At 36.5% G+C, this 23,957-nt stretch overlaps 5 protein-coding genes and 1 non-coding gene across 11 annotated transcripts; 2 read left to right on the forward strand and 4 right to left on the reverse strand.

The window, feature by feature from the left end:
* The first annotated feature begins 1,364 nt into the window (after nucleotides 1–1,364).
* Nucleotides 1,365–5,910, forward strand: LOC111788754 (zinc finger CCCH domain-containing protein 40-like). The gene is made up of 4 exons (XM_023669236.1): nucleotides 1,365–1,591; nucleotides 2,124–2,393; nucleotides 3,604–3,827; nucleotides 4,739–5,910. Exons 1-4 carry the CDS (start codon nucleotides 1,487–1,489, stop codon nucleotides 5,673–5,675), a joined length of 1,536 nt encoding a protein of 511 aa, XP_023525004.1. The 5' UTR covers nucleotides 1,365–1,486; the 3' UTR covers nucleotides 5,676–5,910.
* A 786-nt stretch (nucleotides 5,911–6,696) lies between these two features.
* Nucleotides 6,697–9,198, forward strand: LOC111788755 (serine/arginine-rich splicing factor SR45a-like). Of its 5 annotated transcripts, none has more exons than XR_002814216.1 (7): nucleotides 6,722–6,807; nucleotides 7,189–7,287; nucleotides 7,382–7,490; nucleotides 7,631–7,780; nucleotides 7,913–8,010; nucleotides 8,159–8,222; nucleotides 8,309–8,385. XR_002814216.1 is itself a non-coding variant. In XM_023669237.1 (7 exons), the coding sequence occupies exons 2-7, from the start codon at nucleotides 7,196–7,198 to the stop codon at nucleotides 9,052–9,054; spliced, it is 1,104 nt and encodes a 367-aa protein (XP_023525005.1). In that variant the 5' UTR covers nucleotides 6,722–6,807; nucleotides 7,189–7,195; the 3' UTR covers nucleotides 9,055–9,198. The 5 variants fall into 5 exon arrangements, 3 of the variants coding, with proteins under 3 accessions (XP_023525007.1, XP_023525005.1, XP_023525006.1); XM_023669237.1 differs by lacking the exon at nucleotides 7,913–8,010 and adding an exon at nucleotides 8,676–9,198 and having other exon boundaries at nucleotides 8,309–8,618; XM_023669238.1 differs by lacking the exon at nucleotides 7,913–8,010 and adding an exon at nucleotides 8,676–9,198 and having other exon boundaries at nucleotides 8,309–8,561.
* Nucleotides 9,139–12,526, reverse strand: LOC111788756 (probable anion transporter 4, chloroplastic). Its single transcript, XM_023669240.1, has 8 exons — nucleotides 11,931–12,526; nucleotides 11,247–11,473; nucleotides 10,740–11,103; nucleotides 10,417–10,461; nucleotides 10,188–10,334; nucleotides 9,845–9,979; nucleotides 9,742–9,784; nucleotides 9,139–9,556 (listed from the first exon to the last, which is right to left on the reverse strand). Exons 1-8 carry the CDS (start codon nucleotides 12,381–12,383, stop codon nucleotides 9,363–9,365), a joined length of 1,608 nt encoding a protein of 535 aa, XP_023525008.1. The 5' UTR covers nucleotides 12,384–12,526; the 3' UTR covers nucleotides 9,139–9,362.
* Nucleotides 12,527–14,297: 1,771 nt separating this feature from the next.
* Nucleotides 14,298–16,024, reverse strand: LOC111787692. Of its 2 annotated transcripts, none has more exons than XM_023667724.1 (4): nucleotides 15,821–16,024; nucleotides 15,564–15,722; nucleotides 15,183–15,422; nucleotides 14,298–14,739 (listed from the first exon to the last, which is right to left on the reverse strand). In XM_023667724.1, exons 2-4 carry the CDS (start codon nucleotides 15,595–15,597, stop codon nucleotides 14,525–14,527), a joined length of 489 nt encoding a protein of 162 aa, XP_023523492.1. In that variant the 5' UTR covers nucleotides 15,598–15,722; nucleotides 15,821–16,024; the 3' UTR covers nucleotides 14,298–14,524. The 2 variants fall into 2 exon arrangements, with proteins under 2 accessions (XP_023523492.1, XP_023523491.1); XM_023667723.1 differs by having other exon boundaries at nucleotides 15,564–15,725.
* A 1,818-nt stretch (nucleotides 16,025–17,842) lies between these two features.
* Nucleotides 17,843–23,762, reverse strand: LOC111789315 (cytosolic enolase 3). The gene is made up of 13 exons (XM_023670040.1): nucleotides 23,464–23,762; nucleotides 23,055–23,209; nucleotides 22,684–22,858; nucleotides 22,002–22,073; nucleotides 21,786–21,902; nucleotides 21,404–21,484; nucleotides 20,552–20,628; nucleotides 20,211–20,314; nucleotides 19,858–19,956; nucleotides 19,682–19,767; nucleotides 19,023–19,109; nucleotides 18,522–18,719; nucleotides 17,843–18,216 (listed from the first exon to the last, which is right to left on the reverse strand). Exons 1-13 carry the CDS (start codon nucleotides 23,590–23,592, stop codon nucleotides 18,145–18,147), a joined length of 1,452 nt encoding a protein of 483 aa, XP_023525808.1. The 5' UTR covers nucleotides 23,593–23,762; the 3' UTR covers nucleotides 17,843–18,144.
* Nucleotides 18,322–18,428, reverse strand: LOC111789441. Its single transcript, XR_002814340.1, has one exon. It is a non-coding gene; the product is annotated as a U6 spliceosomal RNA (small nuclear RNA).
* Nucleotides 23,763–23,957: the final 195 nt, after the last annotated feature.

Genomic DNA, 23,957 nt, shown 5'->3' on the forward strand with positions numbered 1-23,957 from the left:
ACGGGTGTTCCAAATAGACCTATTACACGATAAGGAGAAGAAAGAAGAATCAGGGTTTCTTTCTCTCTCTTGTTTCTTGACTTCCGAGCATTACCGAGTTACATCGGATTTAGTAGTTCAGGAACGAACCGATCCTCCTCTTTTCCTTTAGTCTTTACAGTAGAGTAACAAAGACGAGACCGTTGTAAAGTTGGAAAGGGAAAGTCGAAAGAGGACAATATCTGCTGACGGACTTGAGTTCGTTACATTAACCTTTACATGTTAAATTTTGTACAAAAATGTTTCTACACCTTATATCGGTGCAAATCTATAATTATATCCGATAAGAATCAGGGTGTTCCAAATAGACCTATTACACGATCCAACAAGAGATTCAAAGACGACTAGAAGATTAAAAATGTAAAAACCAAAGTTCGAACCTAAGCAGGCAAATACACATCTTATAAAGTTTTATTTTTAATGGTATAAAATTTGTAAGGGTCAAAATGGTCAATTTGACTTTGTCTTTTGTGAAGATTAAAGATATCGGCATTAAATCCCGGTTAAATACCAGTTAGGTAAAAATCAGATTTGTTGATGAATGTATTTCAGATCTCAAAATGTTTCTCTTAGAAATCCAAGCATCAATTTTGCCATTCAATAAATTCTTGTGTAAAATTGCATCCGAGCCATTTAATCAAGTATTGATTATATTCGATTGTGGGGTGACTCAATTTACCATCAAATCAAGTTTTGATCAAATTCAATTGTGGAGCGACTCAATTTATAACGAGGTTTCAAATCTTGCCGATCAAAGAGGTAATATAATTATGGTCTTATCTCTTGGTTTATCCGAATTTTGTATAAGAAGGTGTTAATTATTATTAAAGGGATATTGCTAGTGTTGGGCTGAGTGTTAGAGTTGTCTTATCAATGTCTATTAAATTTATGAATTTATTTGTACGGAATAAATATATGACATTTATTAGTATTCCCTCTAAACTTGGTCCAACTTTCGGAAATCTATTTATTAAAACCATTTTCATACACGGAGTTATATGTTATTTTTTCCGACAAATACAATTCCAATATAACAGAACAATTTTAAGCTAGCCGTTATTACGCTGGACCTCAAATATAAATACAGTGAAATATAAAAGTATTTTAAAATGATTTTGTTATTAGTTTAATATTAAAATTTAATAGACACACAAACTATCCTCATCAAAGTTATATTTATTTATTTTTAAATATATTTAAACACTTAAATATAAATACAGTAAAATATAAAAGTATTTTAAAGAATTCAGAATAATTAAAAAAAAAATATCTAACAAATATATATAAATTAACGTTTTATTATAAATATTGGAAAAAGATGGGCTCTGGGCGATCATTCAGTTTGAAGGCTCACTTATTGATTGAGGGACTTCCGAAGAGTTGATTGATTCCTTTGCAGTCCTACTCAAGGGAGCCAAAACAGAGTCGAGTTCCACACGAATTCTCCATGGCGCATCGGTTGCTGAGGGATCTGGAAGCTGATGGATGGGAGCGCTCCGATTTCCCCATCATCTGCGAGTCTTGCCTTGGTGATAACCCCTATGTTCGCATGGTATGTTTGTTCTTCTATCTTCTCTAAGTTTAGTACTCCCAACCCCTCGAGTTACTTCGAACCCGTCCTTGAATTGCGTTCCTAAGTTCACAATTGATCACATGAATGTTCGAATAAGTCCTTCTCGAACTGTTCTGTTCGTGTAATNACAATTGATCACATAAATGTTCGAATAAGTCCTTCTCGAACTGTTCTGTTCGTGTAATTACCGTCAATTGATGTCCCGTTTGAACATAGATCCAGATGGTTTCTGTTAACTGTTTATGATTTTTATATACTCACTAGCATGAAATATGTGGGGGAGTAAGGGATGGTGGTTACTGGAGTTGTTCTCTTTTGCAATTCATGCTTAGTCTTTGCTTTAGACATTATTTTGATTAAATGAATGCGATATCTGAATGCAGACGAAAGCTGATTATGACAAAGAATGCAAAATTTGCACGCGACCATTTACAGTNGCTCTTTTGCAATTCATGCTTAATCTTTGCTTTAGACATTATTTTGATTAAATGAATGCGATATCTGAATGCAGACGAAAGCTGATTATGACAAAGAATGCAAAATTTGCACGCGACCATTTACAGTTTTCAGGTGGAGACCTGGACGCGATGCCAGATATAAGAAATCTGAGATTTGCCAGACTTGCAGTAAGTTAAAAAATGTATGTCAAGTTTGCCTTTTGGACCTTGAATATGGCTTACCAGTTCAGGTTCGAGATACTGCCCTGTCTATCAACTCCAACGATTCTATTCCTAAGAGCGATGTGAATAGGGAATATTTTGCCGAGGAGCATGATCGGAAGGTATGCACTTTCTGCTAAGTATTTCCTCTAGTTATTGGATGATTAGTCCTTGCAGTTGTTGGTGCAATCTCTTGGAATGTTAAGGGAAAAGCATTATGATAGCCAACCATCTTAGCCACTATGATAAGCCTTGATGGACATAGATATGGCTAATACTAATAGCATGGTAAAAACTAAACTGTCGGATTGTTTTGATTGCTTAACATAAATAACTTTTGCCTTATTAGACATGATTTCCAATTTTCGATTTTCTTGAAAAGAAGTTGAGCTTATTTCTTTCCTTATTGAAAAAATTGTCAGTTTTTTTTTGTTGTTCTGGATCATGCTTCGTACATCTTTTTCAGACCTAATAAGTGTTTTTTACTTTAGATTCTTTGTTGTTCTGGATCATGTTTTTCAGACCTAATAAGTGTTTTTTTGTTGTTCTGGATCATGTTCTGGATCAATTAATTTATANACTTTACCTAATAAGTGTTTTTCAGACCTAATAAGTGTTTTTTTGTTGTTCTGGATCATGTTCTGGATCAATTAATTTATATCAGACCTAATAAGTGTTTTTTACTTTAGATTCTTTTTCTTTGTTAGTCACACTTTCTGTGTACTTTTGCGCAAGTGGATTGAAAAATGTTAGTAATAAAGGTGGGCATATTTGGCAAATGTTCTTGATTTCAATCAAGATTGTGGGCATATGGATTTAAAATCTGAATGTTATTGGGTCAAACATACTCTATATAACGGACATCCATGTTCTGCTGAAGTGTATGGATGAAATGTTGTTTTCTCTCTCACTTTCATCTTCGCGGCAAATTAATATTAATATTTAATATAATGAAGCATGGCCGTTTAAAGNTGCGACAAATTAATATTAATATTAATATTTAATATAATGAAGCATGGCCGTTTAAAGGAATGGGATCTTAATTTCCTTGAACAGTGGAGGATAAAAATTTAACAAAGAAATATTAGATACCTGAGGAGGAATGTGATTTTATTCCTTTGAAGAGGAGATAATTTGAGAAAATTGATAAAAGCTATTGAATTTAATTAGATGGCCATGGATGTGCACCATAAAAGTATCCTATGTGGCATTTGATTTGTTTTATAATTTTTACATATTCAATGAATTAAATATGATTGCTGTAGCAGGTCTTTGCAGCTCTGTTGTTGCTAACTTGGATTTTGCTAATTCAGTTGAATGTTGACCATGCAGGCTAGAGCTGGTATTGATTATGAGTCCTCCTTTGGAAAGGCTCGGCCAAACGATACTATTCTGAAACTTCAACGAACTACCCCCTATTACAAGAGGAACCGTGCACATGTTTGTAGTTTTTATATTAGGGGTGAATGTACTAGAGGTTCGGAATGCCCTTACAGACATGAGATGCCTGAAACTGGAGAGTTGTCCCAGCAAAATATTAAGGATCGTTATTATGGGTATGATTGATCTTTTCCTTTCGAATGATTAGTTGTTGTGTGTCCGATCTTAGTCCCTGACCACCCAAATTTTCTATGCTTTTTCATGNCTATGGGTATGGATGATCTTTTTTCTTTTGAATGATTAATTGTTGTGTGTCTGATCTTAGTCCCTGACCACCCAAATTTTCTATGCTTTTTCATGGTCACCATCTTGCATTTGTTACATATCTTAAGCTTCGTTTCAGCTTTACATCATATGAAATATAGTCTTCCCATAGTTATTATTTATTGGAACAGAGATGATTGCTCAGTTTTTCATATGCAATTAATTGNACATCTTGCATTTGTTACATATCTTAAGCTTCGTTTCAGCTTTATATCATATGAAATATAGTCTTCCTATAGTTATTATTTATTGGAACAGAGATGATTGTTCTGGAACAGAGATGATTGCTCAGTTTTTCATATGCAATTAATTGATCAGTGGCTATTTAAATTAGTATTTACTATTTTGTGGTGAGTTGAGTTGTATTTCAAAAGATGTGACGTTGAAATACATATTTTGTCCGCCTTTGACATCTCAACCTTGTAANGAAAGATGTGACATTGAAATACATATTTTGTCCGCCTTTGACATCTCAACCTTGTAATCCCCTTGGCCCTTGTTGGGTTGAATCTCATCACCCTTTATATCTTTTGTTCTATTCATGAAGTTTTATTTTCCTATCAAGTTTTTCCCCTTGGCCATTATAAAACCGAAATAGACGACTGAGCTATATTTCATTCTCACAGTTCGGTTTCTATTTGCAAGAATGTTAAAAGTCGCAGTTATCACGTATATTTTTCTAGACTAGCCACATTTTATTTTTGTCATTCGGAATTTACAGAGATAATTGCTAATGAGGTTACTTTCCTTTCGAACTCCTCAGGGTTAACGATCCAGTTGCACTGAAGCTTCTTAACAAGGCTGGAGAGATGCCTTCTCTGGAACCTCCAGAGGATGAGAGTATTAGAACCTTGTATGTGGGTGGTCTTGATGCTCGAGTCACCGAACAAGATCTTCGTGATAACTTTTATGCTCATGGTGAAATTGAATCCATCAGAATGGTGCTACAGCGGGCATGTGCTTTTGTGACCTACACCACCAGGGAAGGTGCAGAGAAGGCTGCAGGAGAGCTTTCTAACAAGCTGGTAGTAAAGGGCCTTAGGCTGAAATTGATGTGGGGTAGACCTCAAGCACCAAAACCAGAGTCGGAGGGTTCTGATGAAGCAAAGCAAGCAGCAGTGGCTCACAGTGGAATGCTGCCGCGGGCCGTTATCTCGCAGCAGCACAGCCAATTACACCCTCCGGGAACGCATGATCAACCTCAACCTATGCACTACTACAATATGCCGCCACCACCACCTCAGCAGGAGAGAGCATTCTATCCCTCAATGGACCCTCAAAGAATGGGAGCTTTGATTTCGACTCATGATTCGGGGGCACCCCATAGCGGACCTGCTAGTTCAACAGAAGCTAGACCCGGTTCGGAGAAACAACACCAGCAGGGACATCAATATCCATATCACGCAATGCACCCACCACCACCACATGCACAATATCAACAGCAATTTTATCCGCCATATGGGTATGTGCAGCAACATTATCCACAATACCCTCCTTATCATTCGAACATGCCACCCCCACCCCAGCCCCAGCCTCAGCCCCAGCCCCCTCCAGGTAGCCATCAATACCAGCAGCATTCTGCACCACAAGGCTCTGCCCCTCAGTCGCAAGGAGGAGCATCTTCAGGTTCAGCACCGCTGGGATCGACGCCTTCAGCATCTGCTCCATCTTCAACTTCTTCTGAACCTGCATCATCATAGATTAGGTCTCCGACGACAAGTCTGGCTGTTGGATGGGGAGGCGCGGGGCCTCTTTGTTGTTATATCGTTCCTATGCTGTCATGTCTTCATTATGTAATATGACACTCTTTTTACTTGAGAATGAGCAATTTGGATTCACTGCTTCCATTCCTTTGTCTGTTTTGAGTCCAAGTCCTTTGTTGTTAGTTTAGTCTAAACGAAATAGAAGTGAAATTCCTGTGTTACAGACAGCCCAGAAGTTCATTACTACGTTATCATTTTGGATATATATATATTTTTTTTTCAAAATAGGGATTTGTGTTAATTTTTTTACAACTAACTTGTCAAGTTCTATGCATTAATTTTATTTAGAGCTAACTCCTTTTTTCTTCTTGTAACGCGTAGTTGATGTTTGTACATTTGGTGATGTTCGTACTTTTGGTCTTTAAAACTAAGGATGAGCTTAGCTAATATTTGAATAGCAAGATGACGGACAAATTTTAGGCTACACAATTAATATTTATCATAGTATCATTAGAAACTATTTACTGACTAGATAGACGTCTATATCAAATCTCTACAAATTGTGTTTTATTGTAATTTGGTATCAAAAGCTCTAGAAACTTCTATAGCCCCGGGATTTGGTATCAAAAGCTAATTTTATTGTGATTTGGTATCAAAAGCTCTAGAAACTTCTATAGCCCCGGAGTTATTTGTATCACGAGACTTTTGAGTTCAAACCCGTGGAAATTTAACTTTCATGATTTATTTAATGCTCGTAAATGGGAGGCCATTTTTCTTTATAAAAGATGCAACAATTTTGATAATATGGGGTTTATAATTTTTTTGGTATTGCTCAGGTCATATTCTGACACGTAGCGGATCCACGATAACATTTTGATTGCGAAATACCTGATTACTGCTCCACGATTTGAAATGGCAATCTGAATACGGAAACGAAAAAGTTAAATTATGTTTTATTGCGATTTGGCATCCGATGCTCCAGAAACTTCTCTCACCTGGAGGCTATATATTATGCTTTCAGCTTGTTTCGTAAAACTTTATTGCATGCGCTTTCGTGCGAGATATTACTGTCATTGAAAACTCGGTTGCATTTCCTTTCGATTTTGGTTTTGCTTCAGCAGTTTGGGCGGTAAATTCTTTCTCTATCTCTCATTTCATGAACTCTTGCATCTATTTTCGTTGATTGAGATGATACGTTTGATTCTTGATTTCGATGATGTTTATGGAGAGAATTAGGGTCGGGTTATTGCTAGATTGTTTTTCTTGTGATTAGCATATTCATTTGGAGTATTTTCTGCAGTTGTCTTGGAATTTTTTTGTTAACTTAGAATATTGGTGGAGAGATTTTGTATTTCTTCATTTTCTTGTTCTTGACGAGTGTTAAACTGACGTTCCGATTTACCAGCTGCTCTATACGAGAAACAAAATCATTGTAATTCTGGTCTTCTATTACTGTTGTACTCTTCTTTAGTAAATCCTGATCGTGTTTAGGCTTTTCTTTGCTGATCAGGTCGCAGATGTCGTACTCCAGAAGGTCTAGGTACTCCCGCTCTCCTTCATACAAACGATCGGTCTCAAGGTCCCTGTCAAGGTCAAGGAGCCGTTCAAGGTATTTCTTGCCCAGGAACCCTTTGCTTGGTCGGTTTTTCCCATATTCTCTAGATCATCTGTATGATTCTATTTTGTGGATTTTTTTTTTTCAGGAGCCCTTCTAGTGACGTTGAAAATCCTGGTAACAATTTGTACGTCACTGGTTTGTCACATAGAATTACAAGGAGAGAACTCGGGAAGCATTTTTCTGCTGAAGGAACGGTATGTCGCAGATCTTATTTTCTTCAAATTTTTTCTTTGGCTTGTACTTTTGATGGTGGTGTATGTGTTTTGTCCTTCCTGTTGGTGATTGAATTTATGGACTATTTTCTCTGTTCGTGAATGAATTTTTCATTCTCCAGGTGCTAGATGTTCATCTCGTGACTGATCCATGGACTAGAGAATCCCGTGGTTTTGGATTCATTACCATGTCTAGTAATGATGAGGCTGAACGTTGCATCAAATATCTAAATCGATCTGTACTTGAAGGTCGAATAATCACCGTGGAGAAGGTAAAAATTAAACCAAGTATAATTTCATAGTCTCGGGATGTTTCTCATTATCATGTTCATCTTCAAATATTTATGAGATCTCTGGATGGTTTGTTGCAAGAGATTTGAGATTTTTGCTCTGTGCACTTGAAGATTTTTGGCAGCAGGTTAGCTGTGTGTAGCAGCTCTTCATCAAACTCAAACTACAACTAATCAAACAAAACAAACACATGAAGTCTCAGAACATTGGGGTTGTATGCCCTGCATTTCTCTCTTTTATCTGCTAATTGATTCCTGTAGCCTTACTTCCCTCTCTACTGTGGCATGTTCCCCTGCTCTGGTGTTTTTCTTTGATTGACATTTGAATTGTCTCATTTTACATCTCTTATTTTCTGATAGGCTCGAAGACGGAGAGGTAGAACTCCGACTCCAGGGAGATATTTTGGACTTAGAACAGTCCGTGGTGAGCTTTTAATCTAATGTTTGATTTATTTCTATGAAGTATTGAGCTTTTTTTTTTTTTTTTTTCTAATCCTATGTTTATAACAGTGAGACGTAGATCGCGCAGCTACTCTTCTCGGCGTTCTCCCAGCTACTCTCCTTATAGCAGGAGCTTGAGCTGTTCGTCTAATTATTCATCTGACCGTAGCAGGAGCAGATCCCATTCTCCCGATCGACGCCGAAGATCAAATGACTCGCCATACCGCTATAGATCATACTCTCCTTATAGCCACCGAAGATATGATTCTCCATACTATAGGCATCATAGGTCGTATTCTCGATCGCACTCTCCATGTAGTAGGTCGCCTACCAGGAGACGTGACAGGTCGTATTCTCGATCCCACTCTCCATATAGTAGGTCGCCGACCAGGAGACGTGACAGGTCGTATTCTCGATCCCACTCTCCATATAGTAGGTCGCCTACCAGGAGACGTGACAGGTCGTACTCACCTTATGACTATTGCTCCCCTGATCCATACTACAGAAGGCACAGGGATGGGTCAATTTCTAGGAGTGTCTCACCAAAGGCAAGGGTTTCTAGTAGACGTTATTCCCGCAGTTATTCTCCTAGGCACTGTAGAAGCGCCTCGAGGAGTTACTCTCGTAGCAGAAGTTATTCACGCAGTATTTCCCCAGAACGAAGCAGGAGATCCGGGAGACATTCACACAGTATCGCTCCTGAACGAAGGAGCTCGAGGAGTCGCTCTTGCAGTAGTACTCCGGGGTGCCATAAGAGAGGAGGATATTCTGGTGGGAGTGGAAGCGTGGTTTCAAGGTCTGTTAGTCCTGCTTGATTTGCCGATCTACTTCGATCTTGCTACTACCTTGATGGTCATGAATGTTGGTATTTTTAATTCACTCACTATTTTCTGATTGGATGATGTAAAATTTGGTGCCTGGCCATTGATTTGCGGACAGTTATCGCTTTTCTCTGTTCATATCAATCGGTTTGGGACATTCCTTTCTTTATTTTACTTTACCTTTTTGATTTTACAAACTTCCAATTTGATTTTTGCTCTCCGTGCTCTTCAACATGACTGGTGGTTATTTGGCATAATATTAAACACCAGATGAGCAAGAATTTGTTCACTGGAAACTGAGGCTACTCTGCCGAACTAGTCTCTTCAAAATTTACCCTCTTCCCCGTAGAAAATAGGATGTAGAAAAGCGCAGCCATGAAATACAGCACAGAGGTTAGCAACAGAAATCCTTGGAAAGAGCCCACAAGTTCTACGAAGAAACCAGCCCCAACTGTTCCCACAATAGCAGCAAGTGTCCCAGCAGTATTAGACATGCCTGAAACAGAATTTGGGTTCAATTTTGGCAGTAGTACTCATCCAGTAATAAGCAAGAACCAAGCACTTGTCAAGGAGAATGAAGTTGGCTCAGTGCAGAAATAATTGGGCTTGTACGATGCACTTAAGTATTACTTCAAAACTAGGCATTTACGTGTTGTAGAAATTGTTCAAATAGTAACGTACCGTGGAGCACACCAGAGTATTGTGGGCTAAAATCTTTCAGCCACTCCGGCTTTCTTGAGAACCTTCAGGTGGGCGACTCAAACAACTCAACTCAGCTTAATACCCATTTTATTTGTAGTTTTCTGAAGTGTGTATTCAAGCATCTAACATTTCTGATCAACCATGCGGATGCTATTGATGCACTTCTGGCTGAGGTAAGACCGATCAGAGCAATCCCAGGGCCAATAAAACCTATCGACTGTCGTAGAAATAAAGAACCAAAAAAAGGGCAGGAATCAATGAATTTGAGTGGCTGAAATTGAAAAATTAAGAGCAATGGGGAAGTGAGGAGGAGAGGATAGACAACAACACACAAACAGGTTGGGGAAAATAGAAGAAAGTGTACAAGTCTCCATTTGTATCGTGTCACAGTGAAAATTATTTATATAGATATAGAAAATGCTCACCTGCATCATTTTTCTTGTCAAAGTGATAGATGTACCACTTCGTATTAACCCATCTGACCACAATCCACCAAAATATCCCATCACTGCCATCACACTCCACGGAACAGCACTAAACCACGCAGCTTGTCTGAGTTCAACATGATACACCTGTAATGGAAAAACACCAATCCTTTAAGAAATTCACTATTTAACAGAGAACTTATCAAAAAGTTTGCTAAGGATTCCTCACGGAGTTGAAGTAGATAGGCATCCATGAAAGAATCACGAAGAATCCCTGCAGGAAAAGAAATCACATTAAGTTACCTCTCCCACTACCTAAACACACCATTTGTAAAACACAGTGAAATTATATGAAGATAATTAAATGTAGGGAGGTGATATAAGTTTACCCATATCAGGCATGAGCGTGGGCAATAATCTATTGTAGCTAAGATGGGTTAATCCAAAGCCATAGACAGAGTAAGCTACTAGATCAGTCAACATTTGCAGTAAAAAGGCACACCGGATAGGACTTCCTATGAATTAAAGGGAAGAAAATAGTTTAAGCAGTACCCAACTATGCATAGCATTGGCAACGATAAGAGACCATGTCGGCATTTTAGAAAGTAGCCGCCTAAATGGAGGAATAACAGTAGTCCGGGGTACTTTCTCCACCACGAAAGATTCTTGCCTCTTCTTTAGTACATATTCCAATTCATATTTGGATATCTGAGGATTCTGATCAGGAGTACTGGATATTGCAGATATCCATACAAGAACCCATAAAAACCCTGACAACCCAAAAATGACAAATGGTCCAAGTATACCAGCTCGAGACATTAGGATTGGAGAAAGCACGAGCCCTATTGCACTTCCCAACTGAAACCCAGCCATTGCAATACCAACGGCCCTGGCTCGTTCTGTTGGAGGAAACCATCTACAACAGAAAGCAAAGAGTTTAGACGCTCACCATAATTTGGTTTTCTGTCATCTTAGATTACAAATTATGAAGCTAACATTCAAATGGCTCATTGCTGGCTTCTACTCAATTGTTATTCTAAATTAAGCAATCATTGTTACCTAGCAACCATGTTGTTCATACAAGGAAGGGCCACACCTTCAGCAACGCCGAGCAAAGCACGCATAGAGAGAAGTGCCCATAACGAAGTTTCAGCGGCCCAAGGAGTCAGAAATGTGGCCAGTGACCACAAAGCCACCCCCCAGGCCATAACCATCTTACCACCATAGTAGTCCACCAGCGCTCCGCCGGCTATTGGAGAAACAAAATAACCCCAAAGGAACGATGACTGCATGAAGTCCAACCGTCAGATAATTGCAAGCGATAACTTTGTTCTAGTCAAATACTTGTGATGCTAACAATACAAGTGACGGATATCCTGTTAGATTCCTGATAGAGCAACCAGAAACTTCTGGGAAAGATATCAATATTTGCTCGAGCGTAAAAGATCGATCAGCTTAAGGCTAATTAGCAACGATTACGAAATTGTCATTAAAATTAAAGCGAGAAGCAAGAAAATGCTATTCTCTTCAACTCTATATCATAAATAGATGCAGAAATACGCAAAAAGAAATCACCATCACCTTCAAATCTATATCATATCATCTCGCACCTGCCTGTAGAACCAAAAACTCAGTAGAAAAGATAAAATTCAGTTCTAGAGAACTATCTTGCGCAAACGAAAAACAGAGAAAGAAACCAGCAATTGCTCTACAGTAAAAACAATTTAAGAGGAGCACAGGTACCTGAACTATACCGGCGAACGATCGGCTCCAGCCATGGGATAGAGACAACGGAACAATCGCAACGGACATCACAACCCGATCAGCATTACAAAGCGCGAGAGCCAAAGCAAGCATGGCCACAACCTTAACCCTCTCAGACGTGATAAACTCGAAACGACTCGGCGCCTCGACATCCTTATCCTCATTAAACGAACCGAACTGAGCATCGTTCGAGGAAACACCGACTCGAGATCGAAGAACGAGTCCAGAAACGAGTGACAAACCATTCCGAAGTCCAAAACCGGGGAGATAACCCGTTGACGAGACGCTACCGGAACAATTGCCCTTGGGCAATTGGAGAGAGCTTGAAGGCACTTTGAATTTCCCCGGTTCACTTTTGATCGGCTTTGTACTCCGGTCACCGGGAAATCGCCGGCAGCGTAGTGGCCGGCCGAGAGTGATAGCAGAGCACATAGTTAACGAGAGACGCAACACACTGACGACTGCGACTGGCAGCGAGACTTGGAGTTTAAGAGCGGAGTCGGACGTGTATTTGCAGTAATTACCGTAAACACCCCTCTCATGTTTGAGAGTTATGCGGTAAACTTATGTAAATAAGTAGATATTTGAGGGGCAAGAATGAATTTTCATGTCTTCGTGTTCTAGTCTAGTTGGTAGAGTCGTCGGGGAAATGCGTAAACTTTTTGTTTGGAACTTTGAAGGCAGAGATTAGTTTCGCATCTATTTGGTTTTAATTGTTCTAATTTTTTATTTTGTATTTAATAGTGTCTAATAATTTTTTAATCTTTAATTGTTTGATCTACTTGATTTAGTAGATATAAATTTGAATTGTGACCCAATAAATTCATAAATTTTAGAAAATATTAATCATCTTACTAAAGATTTTTTTAAAAAATTTACAAAGTAAACCAACACAAATCTAAAAATAAAAATTACTCACATTGGAATGGCAAGTAACCAAACTATATAAATGAACAAATAATCAATGAATTTTGAAAATTTTATATGCAATATTTTATTGTTGAAATTTTTACAAAATCATTAATATATGATATTTTTATTATTATTATTATTATTATTATTATTATTTTTTTTTTTTTTTTTAATGTTTTATGGATATTTATAAAAGATGTAATGATCAAGATTTGCCACAGATATTGTCTCTTTAGACTTTCCCTTTCGGAGGTTTTTCCTTTGCTTTAAAACGTGACTGCTAGGGGAGGTTTCCACACCCTTATAAAGGATGTTTTGTTATCCTCCCAACCAATGTGGGACATCACAATCCACCCCCTTCGAGCCATTAATGCTTTGTCTCCCTTCTTTCTTTCACTGTCAAATAGGGAAAGGTTTAGTTTAAGGTTGAGTCTTTCCTTCCGAAAAAGAAGAAGAATCAATAGGGTCGGTCAGGATTTCATTCATTTCCTCTTCCCTCAAAGACTTCCGAAAAAGAAGAAGAATCAATAGGGTCGGTCAGGATTTCATTCATTTCCTCTTCCCTCAAAGACGGTAAACTCTATCTCATTCTTGTTTCTTTCTTTCCTTTCGTCTTTGTTTACTGTGAAAGACTAACTCACAATCACTGAAGGTAATATCGGTTCTGGTTTGACTATCTTTCTCTTTCCTTTTTCTCGGTAAATAGGTAGGTATTTGTTTGGTTTGTTTCTTTCTCCTTCCCGCAACGTCCTTGCTGGCACTCGTTCCTTTCTCCGATCGATGTAGGACCGCCATCAAATCTACTGCCCCTTTGGGGCCAGCATTCTTACTGACACACCGCCTCCTATCTACCCCCCTTTGGAGAATAGCGAGAAGGTTGACACATCGTCCGGTGTCTAGCTCTAATACCATTTGTAACGACCTAGATCCACCGCTAGCAAATATTGTCCCTTATGGGCTTTCCCTTTTAGGCTTCCCCTTAAGGCTTTAAAACGCGTCTGCTAGGAGAAAGTTTCCACACCCTTATAAACGGTATTTTGTTCTCCTCCCCAACCAACCAACGTGGGACATCACAATAGACCAATCTCGAGTAAATAAATGATGCATTTTCAAGCCTATTGTAGTATGTCACCATGATAAGATAAATTACTCCGGAAGGGTCAAGGTAAACAAGAATCTAGTTATATAATACTACTAAGAAATTCCCAAGATAACATCAAATTTTCACATAAACATTGGTAATAAAAGGATTAAGCCATAGGATAGTCTTTAAGATTTCGTACTTGTTTCATTTTAGTCTTTATACTTTTAAACATTGTATTTCGTATTCGAACTTTATCTTGAAAATACAATGGTTCGAAATTGGATGCAAGTTACTAATTTGTATATATAAGATCATTAGTGAAAAGTTAGAAATTGATGAACAAGTATCGATTAAAACTTAAAACCAATCCACAGAGATTGATATCAAAAGGCCAGAAATTTTCAACTCTAATACTAATCCTTTTAGTGTTCAGATTCAAGTACATGACAGAGACGACTGCAAACGCATCAAACAGGAAGCATTCAAGCAGATGGGTATTCAGAACTTTCACAACAAGAACGAACACATGCACAAATTAAGCAATCAGAAATTTTCATGCTTCCATTCAAGAATTACCTCACTCAACATCGTAGCCCTTCCCCTGAAGCTCTGAAATAACCTCGTTCCTCATCCTGAACCATAGCTTCTGGGCCTCTTGCTCGAGCTTATTGTTCTCTAATTCTTTCTGATAATTGAAAGAATCCTTATCAAAATCAATCACCCCCTTTGGACCGATGGCGGTTCCGATCATTCCCCCCTTTGAAATGAAATCCTCCATAGCTTCTTCATCACCTGGGTTTACAATATATCATAATGATTAGATTTAGCTTAATCCACGACCTTAACTAGTTCTTACAATCCCACCCTCAAACTTTAAATTCAAGCAATTATCCTCAAACTGATGAACTCTCGTTGCAATTGAACAGTTTTGCAACAATTCTGTTAGTAGCAAGTTGAAAAAAGTCCAACCACTTAGAGCAACAAGTTTGTTGCCGTCAAACATTAGAACACATAAACTATGAGAATTGTTACACTATACTCAATCATCACAAAGTTACAATGATGTAGTTCAATTGCAAAGAAGTTTTGAAATACAATTGCAACACCCTTATTGTTCTAAGTGGATTTTATAATTTTCCCTATTTTTTTTCCATCTAGCAGTGAAATTTATACAGCAGCTCAATTTCATTTTCAATTAGCTTAAATTTTTGGGTACAATGCGGAGATTTAATAACCTGGATATGGAAACTCCCTCCTCTCATAGAGGTGAGCCAAATCTTTCTCTGCCCTGGACCGTGGCTTCAGCGTCCACCAGCCAAATGGTGATGTTTCGTTGTAAAGCCATGCAACGCCGATCAGAGTATACGAAAATAACAGAGCCTTTCCAATTTGCTTCCAGAAGTAACGGTCCTCTCTGCCCAATCCAACTTTCTTCAAGAACCTTTCGGCTCTCATCGATTTCACCAGTTGCAGGCCTGAGATTCCAGTCCAAGAAAACTATATATAAACAATATACATATATATTGCTTTCAAGCAATTTATCAAACAGTAAGTAGGCAAGCTCAAAATCAAAGCCAAAAATGGAATAAATGAGGTACAAACTATTCGTAACTTACCTGTTTTAGCTTCTTGAAAGCGTTTACGAATCATGGAGATTTCTTAACGCAAACTTCGCAGATTGATTTCTCTTGACAGTGTTTAAAATAAGAGAACAAGAACGTCGCAGCGATGTCTCATTTCGTAGCAATCTTAACACTCTAAGTAATATCACAGAGCTACTGAACAATTTCAGAAAAGTATCACCATTTTATCCGGAAACAATAGAAGAAGAAGCAAAACGAAAAAAAGAAAATCGGCGCAAAGGATAGCTTACAGTTCAAAAACAACAAAGAGAAATCCAAAATGTTGATCTCGATCGAGATTAAAGAATCTGATTCCCCTCCTCCGGTATCTTTGTTGCAGTGGCGAAGGAACAGGTTTGCAATTCAATCGCAACAACGGAGAGCAGGACGAGCGCGGCAGACACTGCACGGCGTCTTTTCGATTGCCTTCTCTTCGCACGGGATGGAAATTGGGTATATGAACTCTAGAGAGGAAAAAAGAAAAAGAAAATAATAATAATTATATTTACTTTTTTAACCTTTTTTTATCCTTTTTTTTTTTTACTTAAAAATTTATTAAATTATAGGCGAAATTTGATCCACTTGAGTAATTTTTTTTAATATTGTTTTTTCGTAAAAGTTGATTTTATCATATACCTAGATGTATTTTTCCATTCTCATTTTAGCTTTTTAAATCTTTAAATAAATAAAAACTTTCGTATTGGTTGACAAATTTTAATATTTATTCCATTTTAATTCAATTTGTGTTTTAGCCAAAAAAAAAAAAAAAAANTGAGTCTATAAGGTTAACTGTTTATTAATTATTTAACAATACCTTAAGAAATTAGCTTTTTATTAATTAATTATAATCCACTTTTGAACTTTTAATTTTATCCGATAACCTTAAATTCACATAATAATTCCACCAAACGCTTCAATTATAACTCGAACTGATATGAATCCAACAATTGATCATTTGCATGGATTCAAAGGAGCAATTACAATAAGCAAGGTAAAAAAGATTCAAGTATCAAATCGAAGGAGGAATTACAATAACCAAGGTAAAGAAGATTCAAATATCAAATTAAGAAAAGAATTGAGTGGCAACAAAATATCACTTAACATTCGAGCATGGTTTGAATTATCTTTTTGAGCCTATTTAAAGGCGTGTAATATCTTTATCTTTTTGAGCCTATTTAAAGGCGTGTAATATCTTTATTTTTTTGAGCCTATTTAAAGGCGTGTAATATCTTTATTTTTTTGAGCCTATTTAAAGGCGTGTAATATCTTTATTTTTTTGAGCCTATTTAAAGGCGTGTAATATCTTTATTTTTTTGAGCCTATTTAAAGGCGTGTAATATCTTTATTTTTTTGAGCCTATTTAAAGGCGTGTAATATCTTTATTTTTTTGAGCCTATTTAAAGGCGTGTAATATCTTTATTTTTTTGAGCCTATTTAAAGGCGTGTAATATCTTTATTTTTTTGAGCCTATTTAAAGGCGTGTAATATCTTTATTTTTTTGAGCCTATTTAAAGGCGTGTAATATCTTTATTTTTTTGAGCCTATTTAAAGGCGTGTAATATCTTTATTTTTTTGAGCCTATTTAAAGGCGTGTAATATCTTTATCTTTTTGAGCCTATTTAAAGTCGTGTAATATCTAAATTTGGGAGCATGGTGGAATACAAAAACCTTGCCAAGATTCTAGAAGAACCTCTAACTTTGCAAATCTAACCCTTATCATTTAACCATACTTTAAGAAATTAACTTTTTATTAAATATTTATAATCCTTTTTATTAATTATTTATAATCCACTCTCGAACTTTTTCGAACTTTTAATTTTATCCATTCACCTTAAATTCATGAAATAATGCAACCAAACACTTCAATTATAACTCAAACTCTATTAGAATTGAGTTTAATGACAATAATTATACAAGTTTAAGGGAGCAATAGTTTAATTGAAGTAATTCTTATGATTCACATATAGTTTGCAATAATTCCTTTAATTTGGGTGAATCATTAATTATTCAAAGGTGAATTTGCATCATAAAATAATAATAATAATAATAATAATAATAATAAATGTTATATTTGTACGAGAAAATATCAATTACCATCCAAAAAATCAAAAAAATAAGGACTAAATTGGAAATTAGCCTATACATAAGTACCCAATTTGTAATTCAGCTTTCTTTTTACTTTTAAATATCAATCCAAACAAATATATGATGAAACAACAGCAACTAAACAGCTCAAAAGATTATTGAGCTAAAAAATGAATTCAGTTCCAAAGGGAAAGAAAAAGAATCTCAGAAAGTATTATTAGTAAATATGTGCCTAGAAACGATGATAGATAGACTTTTCTAATCCAGTAATATGTGCCCAGGATCACAAAACTTGCTGGTTAAAGTTGGAACGAAAAAACAGAAAACAAACACACAATATTTTAGGCCACCTACTGTTCTAATGTTTCTGTACTGATAAAAACAAGTAGAGAAAATAAATGAACACTAGTTGGAGTTGTACCATGTTGTTAAGGCATGGGAAGGAAATCGAACCGAGTTGAGAAAAATGGCGGTGTAAAACAAACAAAAATCAGTACATCGTCCTCCAATCTTCACCGGCGTAAACTGCTTGATCTCCGAGCTCTTCTTCGATACGGAGTAACTGCATTAACCTTGGGACTATTAGTAGCATTTCTACGTTGACTAAAACGAAATTGTGATCTTGTTATTTTGTAAAATGGAATCGGAAAGTCTACTTGCTTTTAATAATCAGGTAAGGCAATTCAATACGAAAAAACTGTCATCCTTGCGAAGGGGTCATGCTAATTTTCTTTGTATGGTTCCAATTTGATCGGATGTCCCCAAAAGAATAACTAAGTTGTTTCTAGTTAACACCACCCCTTTCACTAGCTTGTATGTGATAAAAACGAAAAAAATTAGGCTAGGCAAATGTTCAAGAAGTTAGACCTGATTATATTTGGCAAGACGTTCTCCTCTGCACGGAGCACCCGCTTTGATCTGACCTGTGGAAAGTCCAACAGATAAATCAGCTAGGAATGTATCGTCTGTTTCACCGCATCTGTGAGACGCCACAACTGCCCATTGTGCATCCTTGGCAAGGTTTACGACTTCAATGGCTTCTGTCACTGTCCCAATCTGATTTACCTACATTTTTGTCCCATGAAATTATCAAAATTTGAAAGCCAAATTGGGGACGCTACAGAATAGAAAGTAAACAATTTTTTCAGCATAATTTCTATCCAAGCAGACATCACTATACAACGTTGCTTTTTGCACCAAAGAAGTACACTTTCAAAAGGTCAGTTGGCATTTTATTTCCAATTCTCCATCAAAGGATTAACGGTATTATGAACAGTAACAACAGGAGAATATTCCACAGTATGTCCAAAAGAAGACAAAGAAATTTTACATTTATATATAATAAAAATATAAAATAGTGATTTGTACCTTGAGGAGGAGGGCATTACAAGTGGTCTCATCAATTGCCCTCTCAATTCGCTTTTTGTTTGACATTAACAAATCACCTCCCACTACCTACAGAAAACTAAAATCATTAAAGAAGCATTGAGCGGTTAAAAGGGGAAAAAACACTTCCGTATCCAGAAGGTCAAGAAAACATTTAACTTGTATAAATCATAAAGTATCGTGTCTTTTTCTCCAGTAAGAAAGACATCAAGAAGCCTCCTCAATTGCTATAAGAGGCAAAGCAATCAAGTTATCTTATTCTTTGACAGGTTGGTTAACTGTATCCTACAAATTTGCTAGTTATTCCTTTGATGTTAAAAAGGGCAATCAAATTGACATTCTACAAGATCATCATACTTGAAATCAAGGACGATAATCTGACACAATAGTAACATACATAGTCAGACAAGAAACTAGGGGCATATTGACATTCTAAATTTACAAGTGGTGTCAGGGAATTTTAACTCACAACCTCTTGTGACAGATGATACAAATATCTTTTAACAATTAGGTCCAACCCTAGACCCCGGATCTTTAACCACAATCTCCAGTCCTTTTTAGTTAAAATAAATATTCTAACAATGTAAAACCTTTGTATATAATTGTTCCGGACATTACTCAGGAGAAGTATGAGGAGAAACCTGACAAATTCCAAGGCCAGAAAAATGTTTGGTGTGATCCCAGTCCTCCCGGTCAAACGGATCCTCAATTGATACAATTGGATAGTCTAAAAACATGAGAACAGAAATGTTAACCCATTGTTGAAAACAAGCAACAAAAACGCATAACGGTTGAGCAGAACAAGAGACATATATACCGTCACATAGTTCTTTGTACATATCTATCATATCCTTCCCTGACTTGAAATTTTGACCTAACTTGTTTGGAGCTTTGAAGTCAAGATCATATTTGGTACCTACAGTGAATGAGAAAAAAATGTAATTTTAGGGTAAGTTTTGCTGCAGGAAAGGAAACATTTTTTCATGCGAGTAGATTAACGGGTTTTCTTTATGGAGACCATCTGTAAGGAAAATAATTGGAGAAAGGGTGATGAACGTGGATTATCAGCAAGTAGTACGAATCCAATAAATCATTTTTTGATCAATTCTTCCAGTTTTTCATATCCTATTGTTCAAATAGGCTATTATTTAGGAAACTTGTTTCTCTCACCCATGCAGAAATTAGTAGCAGCAATATCTATTGCTATCTTGATTCTCTCGTTATACCCAGTTCTGCCAATAGCCTCTTGTACAAGATCCAGAGCTTCGGTAAAACTGTTGATAGAATACAACTCATTAAAAACATGTTTCTGGATCAAGTGCTGTGTCAAAGACTCAGACAAGCAGCCGATAACTGTAAAAGTAAATGTAGTATGCAGGGTTCGCCAAACTTGTAATCTATCCTTCTCATGCTAGAATGTTCTTCTTGGTGGCTAGGAAAAAAAAAAAAAAAAAAAAAAGCTCCACAGATCCATATGAACAAACCAAGAAATTTTGGAACTTGTATCTTGCCTGGATATATTTGGAGCAAATCCACCATCTTCACCAAAATTACATCCATGGGCACCATGCTTTTCAGAAATTACAGCCTGCCATTTTTTCCAAGGAAATTACATTTTTAGTAATATATGGAATAATTAACAATGTTGCTTCCAAATAGAACAAACTTTGATAGTTAAGTACGAAAAAGCAAAGACCCACAGGAAAATAGAATGACATTATTCATAAGTAGCATGATAAGTGATTAAACCATGCACAACTTTGCAAAATGTTAGTCTATGATTTTGGCATTTTCAACACACTTGGTAAGCTATAATAATTGTTAAGGAACATAACACAGGACAAGAATAATAGAGCATGCCAAGAGGCAGAGAGTGCCTCAAGGTTCTGGACAAGTATATGGACGACTATGAATCACTAAACTTAGTGCTATGCATGTGATATGCTATGAGAAGAAGAATTTAAAAGCTAAAATATAAGATTAAGATATACTTTTGATACTTGGATCCTTCAATGAGGTGTAATACTTAGAAAATACACACACACACACACACACACACACACACACACAAGACAAAAAAATAAAAATGAAAATAAAAATAAAAATAGACACGTACTTCCTCAACAAATTGTGAAATTAAAATAGTAATACATTCTATTTGATGATATAGATATACATATGAGTATCAAGGATGATCGTGCACAGAAATAAGAAGAAGAAGAAGAAGAAGATTTTTCTCTACAAGATATTTGAACTGGTACTTTCACCATGTAATACACTTAAAGTTATAAATAAGCATACTTGAATGCATTGACGACATGAATTAAAACTCCATTCAACGGTTGTGGTGAATGAAATCGCACCTTTAAGTGATGGAAAGTTTCAGAGCCCATTTTTAATGCCTCTTCAAACTTGCTAGCTCCAATTGGAAGAATCATGATTTCCTGATTACAATACCAGTCAATCTAAAATAATAGACACAGCATACAACATTTGGAATCCTTCTAAATCAATAGAAACTATCATAGTCATAAGCCACAATGGCTTCCATCTATATCATTGTGTATAGATTGATTTACTAGACAGAAAGATTACATTCAGAGTCAATGGTTTCTTAGGTAGATTATTTGCTGCATGCGGTAAAAAAACACTCTAGTCATCTAACAAAAAAAAAAAAAAAAAAAAAAAAAAAAAAAAAAAAAAAAAAAAAGATCACAACTGCTTTGAATCCTTACCACAGCATACCTGAATGGCCAGATTATTGCCAGCATGTTTTCCTCCACTAATTACAGTGAAGGCTGGGACAGGAAGTATCAAGTTTGTTTTGCCAGCAAGATCTGCAATATGCTTATAGAGTGGAACCTGAAAATACTTGGTTTAAATATCTTTGCACAGAATCGTAGAAATGCCCCATAAACAGAAAAAACAATTCCATGTAACAGAGGTGAATAAAAAGCATGCCTCCTTTTCAGCAGCACCAGCTCTGCATACTGCAATTGACACGGCAAGTATAGCATTTGCTCCAAGTTCACCCTGCAGTGTGCATTGACTAAGAAACATACTAACTTAAAAGGTATCACTATTGATGCCTTTGAAAATAAACTACTTTCCAAAGAAGTAACTATCCAATGTAAATATTTTCTAATCATAAACAATCTATTATATAGACAGACAGACACATTATCATAAAGTCCTAATGACATATCCAAAATAGCAAAGATAGGAATAGCAAGTAACGAAAAACTATTATGTCCTATTTCAAACGAAAAGGGTAGCATTGATCCATGTGACTCTAAATCAATATATATGCAAAGTTTTTCTTCTTTCATATTGAGTTGAGAATCTGAGATATCAGTGTAGAAAATCTTCCAGGCAGGCTGAAATTTAAATTTATGACAAAACAAAGTAAACTATGATACATATGCTCGTGATAAATAATTCAGCACAATAAATAATTCCTCCTGCCTCCTAATAGACAGTTTCCTATAGGATATTAAGTAAATTCAATCTTCCCCATCCATTAACATTGCAATTGTACCAGCGAGTACCAGATATAGTAGAGCACAGTAATAATACAGAAGATGGCATACAAGTTACACTCCCATAAAATTTGTGAATTCAGGACAAAGAGATGTATTGGCACCTTTTTTTCTGTCGTATCCAAATCTTTCATGGCCTGGTCAATTTCATATTGTTGAGTAGGATCCCTACCAATCAATGCTTCAGATATCTTGTCGTTGATATTTTTTACTGCTTTAGTAACACTATTTCCAAGGTATGTTCCCTTATCTCCATCACGTAAGTCCACAGCCTCATACCTAGGAAAAGCAACCCCGTCTTAAAATCCAATTGGAAAAAAAATGTATAGGAACTCAACAGGCATGAGGAAACCATGCGTTGAAATTGAAAATGACAGCCAAACGTTTCGCAAATCATTCTCTAACAAAAAATTTTGCCAATGAAGATTATTATGTTCTTCCCACTTCAAGTCTACTCATCTCCCGGGAACCTTACATGCCAGCCGGATCGCCGCTGGGAACGGAAGCGTGGAACACTCCTTTGTTGGTGTACAAATCGACTTCAACAGTCGGAATTCCTCTACTGTCAAGGATCTGCCGAGCTTTAATTTTTGTAATCAATGAAGGAACCGCTTTCTTCATATGATTTGACTGTTCGAAACAAAAAAAAGTAAATAGAGATAAAGAATGAACTGCGAAACGAATCAATTAAGTACAACTGATCCTTGAGAAATAAAAATCAACGGAAATTCTGCGTTCATGATCGTCAACTACATCGACAAGCATTCGTTCCATCTAGTTTCGAATATTGATTGTTCATTAAAAAAAAAAAAAAAAACAGTCCAATTAAATTTCCACCAGCATTTTCTAAGAACCAAGAACAGAGAGATAGAGGGGGAGATTACAATGAATAGAACAGGATCGGGAGTTTTCGCCCTAACAGCAGCATTGACCGCTTCCTCGATTTTCCGGGAGAGCATGTACTTGTCCAGATACTCTTGAACGGACATTTCTTTCAGCTGCTTCTTCTCCATGGAAAATTGGTGGAGAAAAAACCAGAGAGATTGGATCTTGCAAGACGGAGTGAAGTTATGAAGCTTGCTAGCCGAGCTCTGTTCTTGTGTTGCCGCCGAACGTCTAGTAACGAGACTTTGGGTTAAACTATGGAGATCTTTGCAACATCGCGCGGTGCCGTTCCACTGGAAGCCTGAACCCCAACTCCTATATATATTTCAAATAAGTCCTTCAACTTTAACCAATTTAAAAATTATACCCTTAACAATACCCAAAGCCTAAATATTATATTCAACTAGAAAATTAACCATATTAATTTTTTACCCTTTAAAAAATGTTTAATAAATCATTAATTTTTTAGGAGTTAATATATTATTTTTTTAAT

Source organism: Cucurbita pepo, chromosome LG02 (assembly GCF_002806865.2).
Source record: "Cucurbita pepo subsp. pepo cultivar mu-cu-16 chromosome LG02, ASM280686v2, whole genome shotgun sequence".
Taxonomy (NCBI): domain Eukaryota; kingdom Viridiplantae; phylum Streptophyta; class Magnoliopsida; order Cucurbitales; family Cucurbitaceae; genus Cucurbita; species Cucurbita pepo.

What these genes read in the sequence shown, in the direction of transcription:
- LOC111788754 (XM_023669236.1), top strand. Translation starts at nt 1,487, where the DNA reads ATGGCGCATCGGTTGCTGAGGGATCTGGAAGCTGATGGATGGGAGCGC. An exon ending in ATAACCCCTATGTTCGCATG is followed by an intron (nt 1,592 to 2,123) that starts GTATGTTTGTTC and finishes ATCTGAATGCAG; the next exon opens with ACGAAAGCTGATTATGACAA. An exon ending in ATTAAGGATCGTTATTATGG is followed by an intron (nt 3,828 to 4,738) that starts GTATGATTGATC and finishes CGAACTCCTCAG; the next exon opens with GGTTAACGATCCAGTTGCAC.
- LOC111788755 (XM_023669239.1), top strand. Translation starts at nt 7,196, where the DNA reads ATGTCGTACTCCAGAAGGTCTAGGTACTCCCGCTCTCCTTCATACAAA. An exon ending in AGGTCAAGGAGCCGTTCAAG is followed by an intron (nt 7,288 to 7,381) that starts GTATTTCTTGCC and finishes TTTTTTTTTCAG; the next exon opens with GAGCCCTTCTAGTGACGTTG. An exon ending in GAATAATCACCGTGGAGAAG is followed by an intron (nt 7,781 to 8,158) that starts GTAAAAATTAAA and finishes ATTTTCTGATAG; the next exon opens with GCTCGAAGACGGAGAGGTAG.
- LOC111788756 (XM_023669240.1), bottom strand. Translation starts at nt 12,383, where the DNA reads ATGTGCTCTGCTATCACTCTCGGCCGGCCACTACGCTGCCGGCGATTT. An exon ending in CGTTCGCCGGTATAGTTCAG is followed by an intron (nt 11,474 to 11,930) that starts GTACCTGTGCTC and finishes GACTTCATGCAG; the next exon opens with TCATCGTTCCTTTGGGGTTA. An exon ending in TGCCTATCTACTTCAACTCC is followed by an intron (nt 10,335 to 10,416) that starts GTGAGGAATCCT and finishes TTTCCATTACAG; the next exon opens with GTGTATCATGTTGAACTCAG.
- LOC111787692 (XM_023667724.1), bottom strand. Translation starts at nt 15,597, where the DNA reads ATGATTCGTAAACGCTTTCAAGAAGCTAAAACAG. An exon ending in CTTTCAAGAAGCTAAAACAG is followed by an intron (nt 15,423 to 15,563) that starts GTAAGTTACGAA and finishes CTGGAATCTCAG; the next exon opens with GCCTGCAACTGGTGAAATCG. An exon ending in GAGGGAGTTTCCATATCCAG is followed by an intron (nt 14,740 to 15,182) that starts GTTATTAAATCT and finishes TTGTAAACCCAG; the next exon opens with GTGATGAAGAAGCTATGGAG.
- LOC111789315 (XM_023670040.1), bottom strand. Translation starts at nt 23,592, where the DNA reads ATGGAGAAGAAGCAGCTGAAAGAAATGTCCGTTCAAGAGTATCTGGAC. An exon ending in CCGATCCTGTTCTATTCATT is followed by an intron (nt 23,210 to 23,463) that starts GTAATCTCCCCC and finishes TGTTTCGAACAG; the next exon opens with TCAAATCATATGAAGAAAGC. An exon ending in TGCTACTAATTTCTGCATGG is followed by an intron (nt 19,957 to 20,210) that starts GTGAGAGAAACA and finishes CATTCACTGTAG; the next exon opens with GTACCAAATATGATCTTGAC.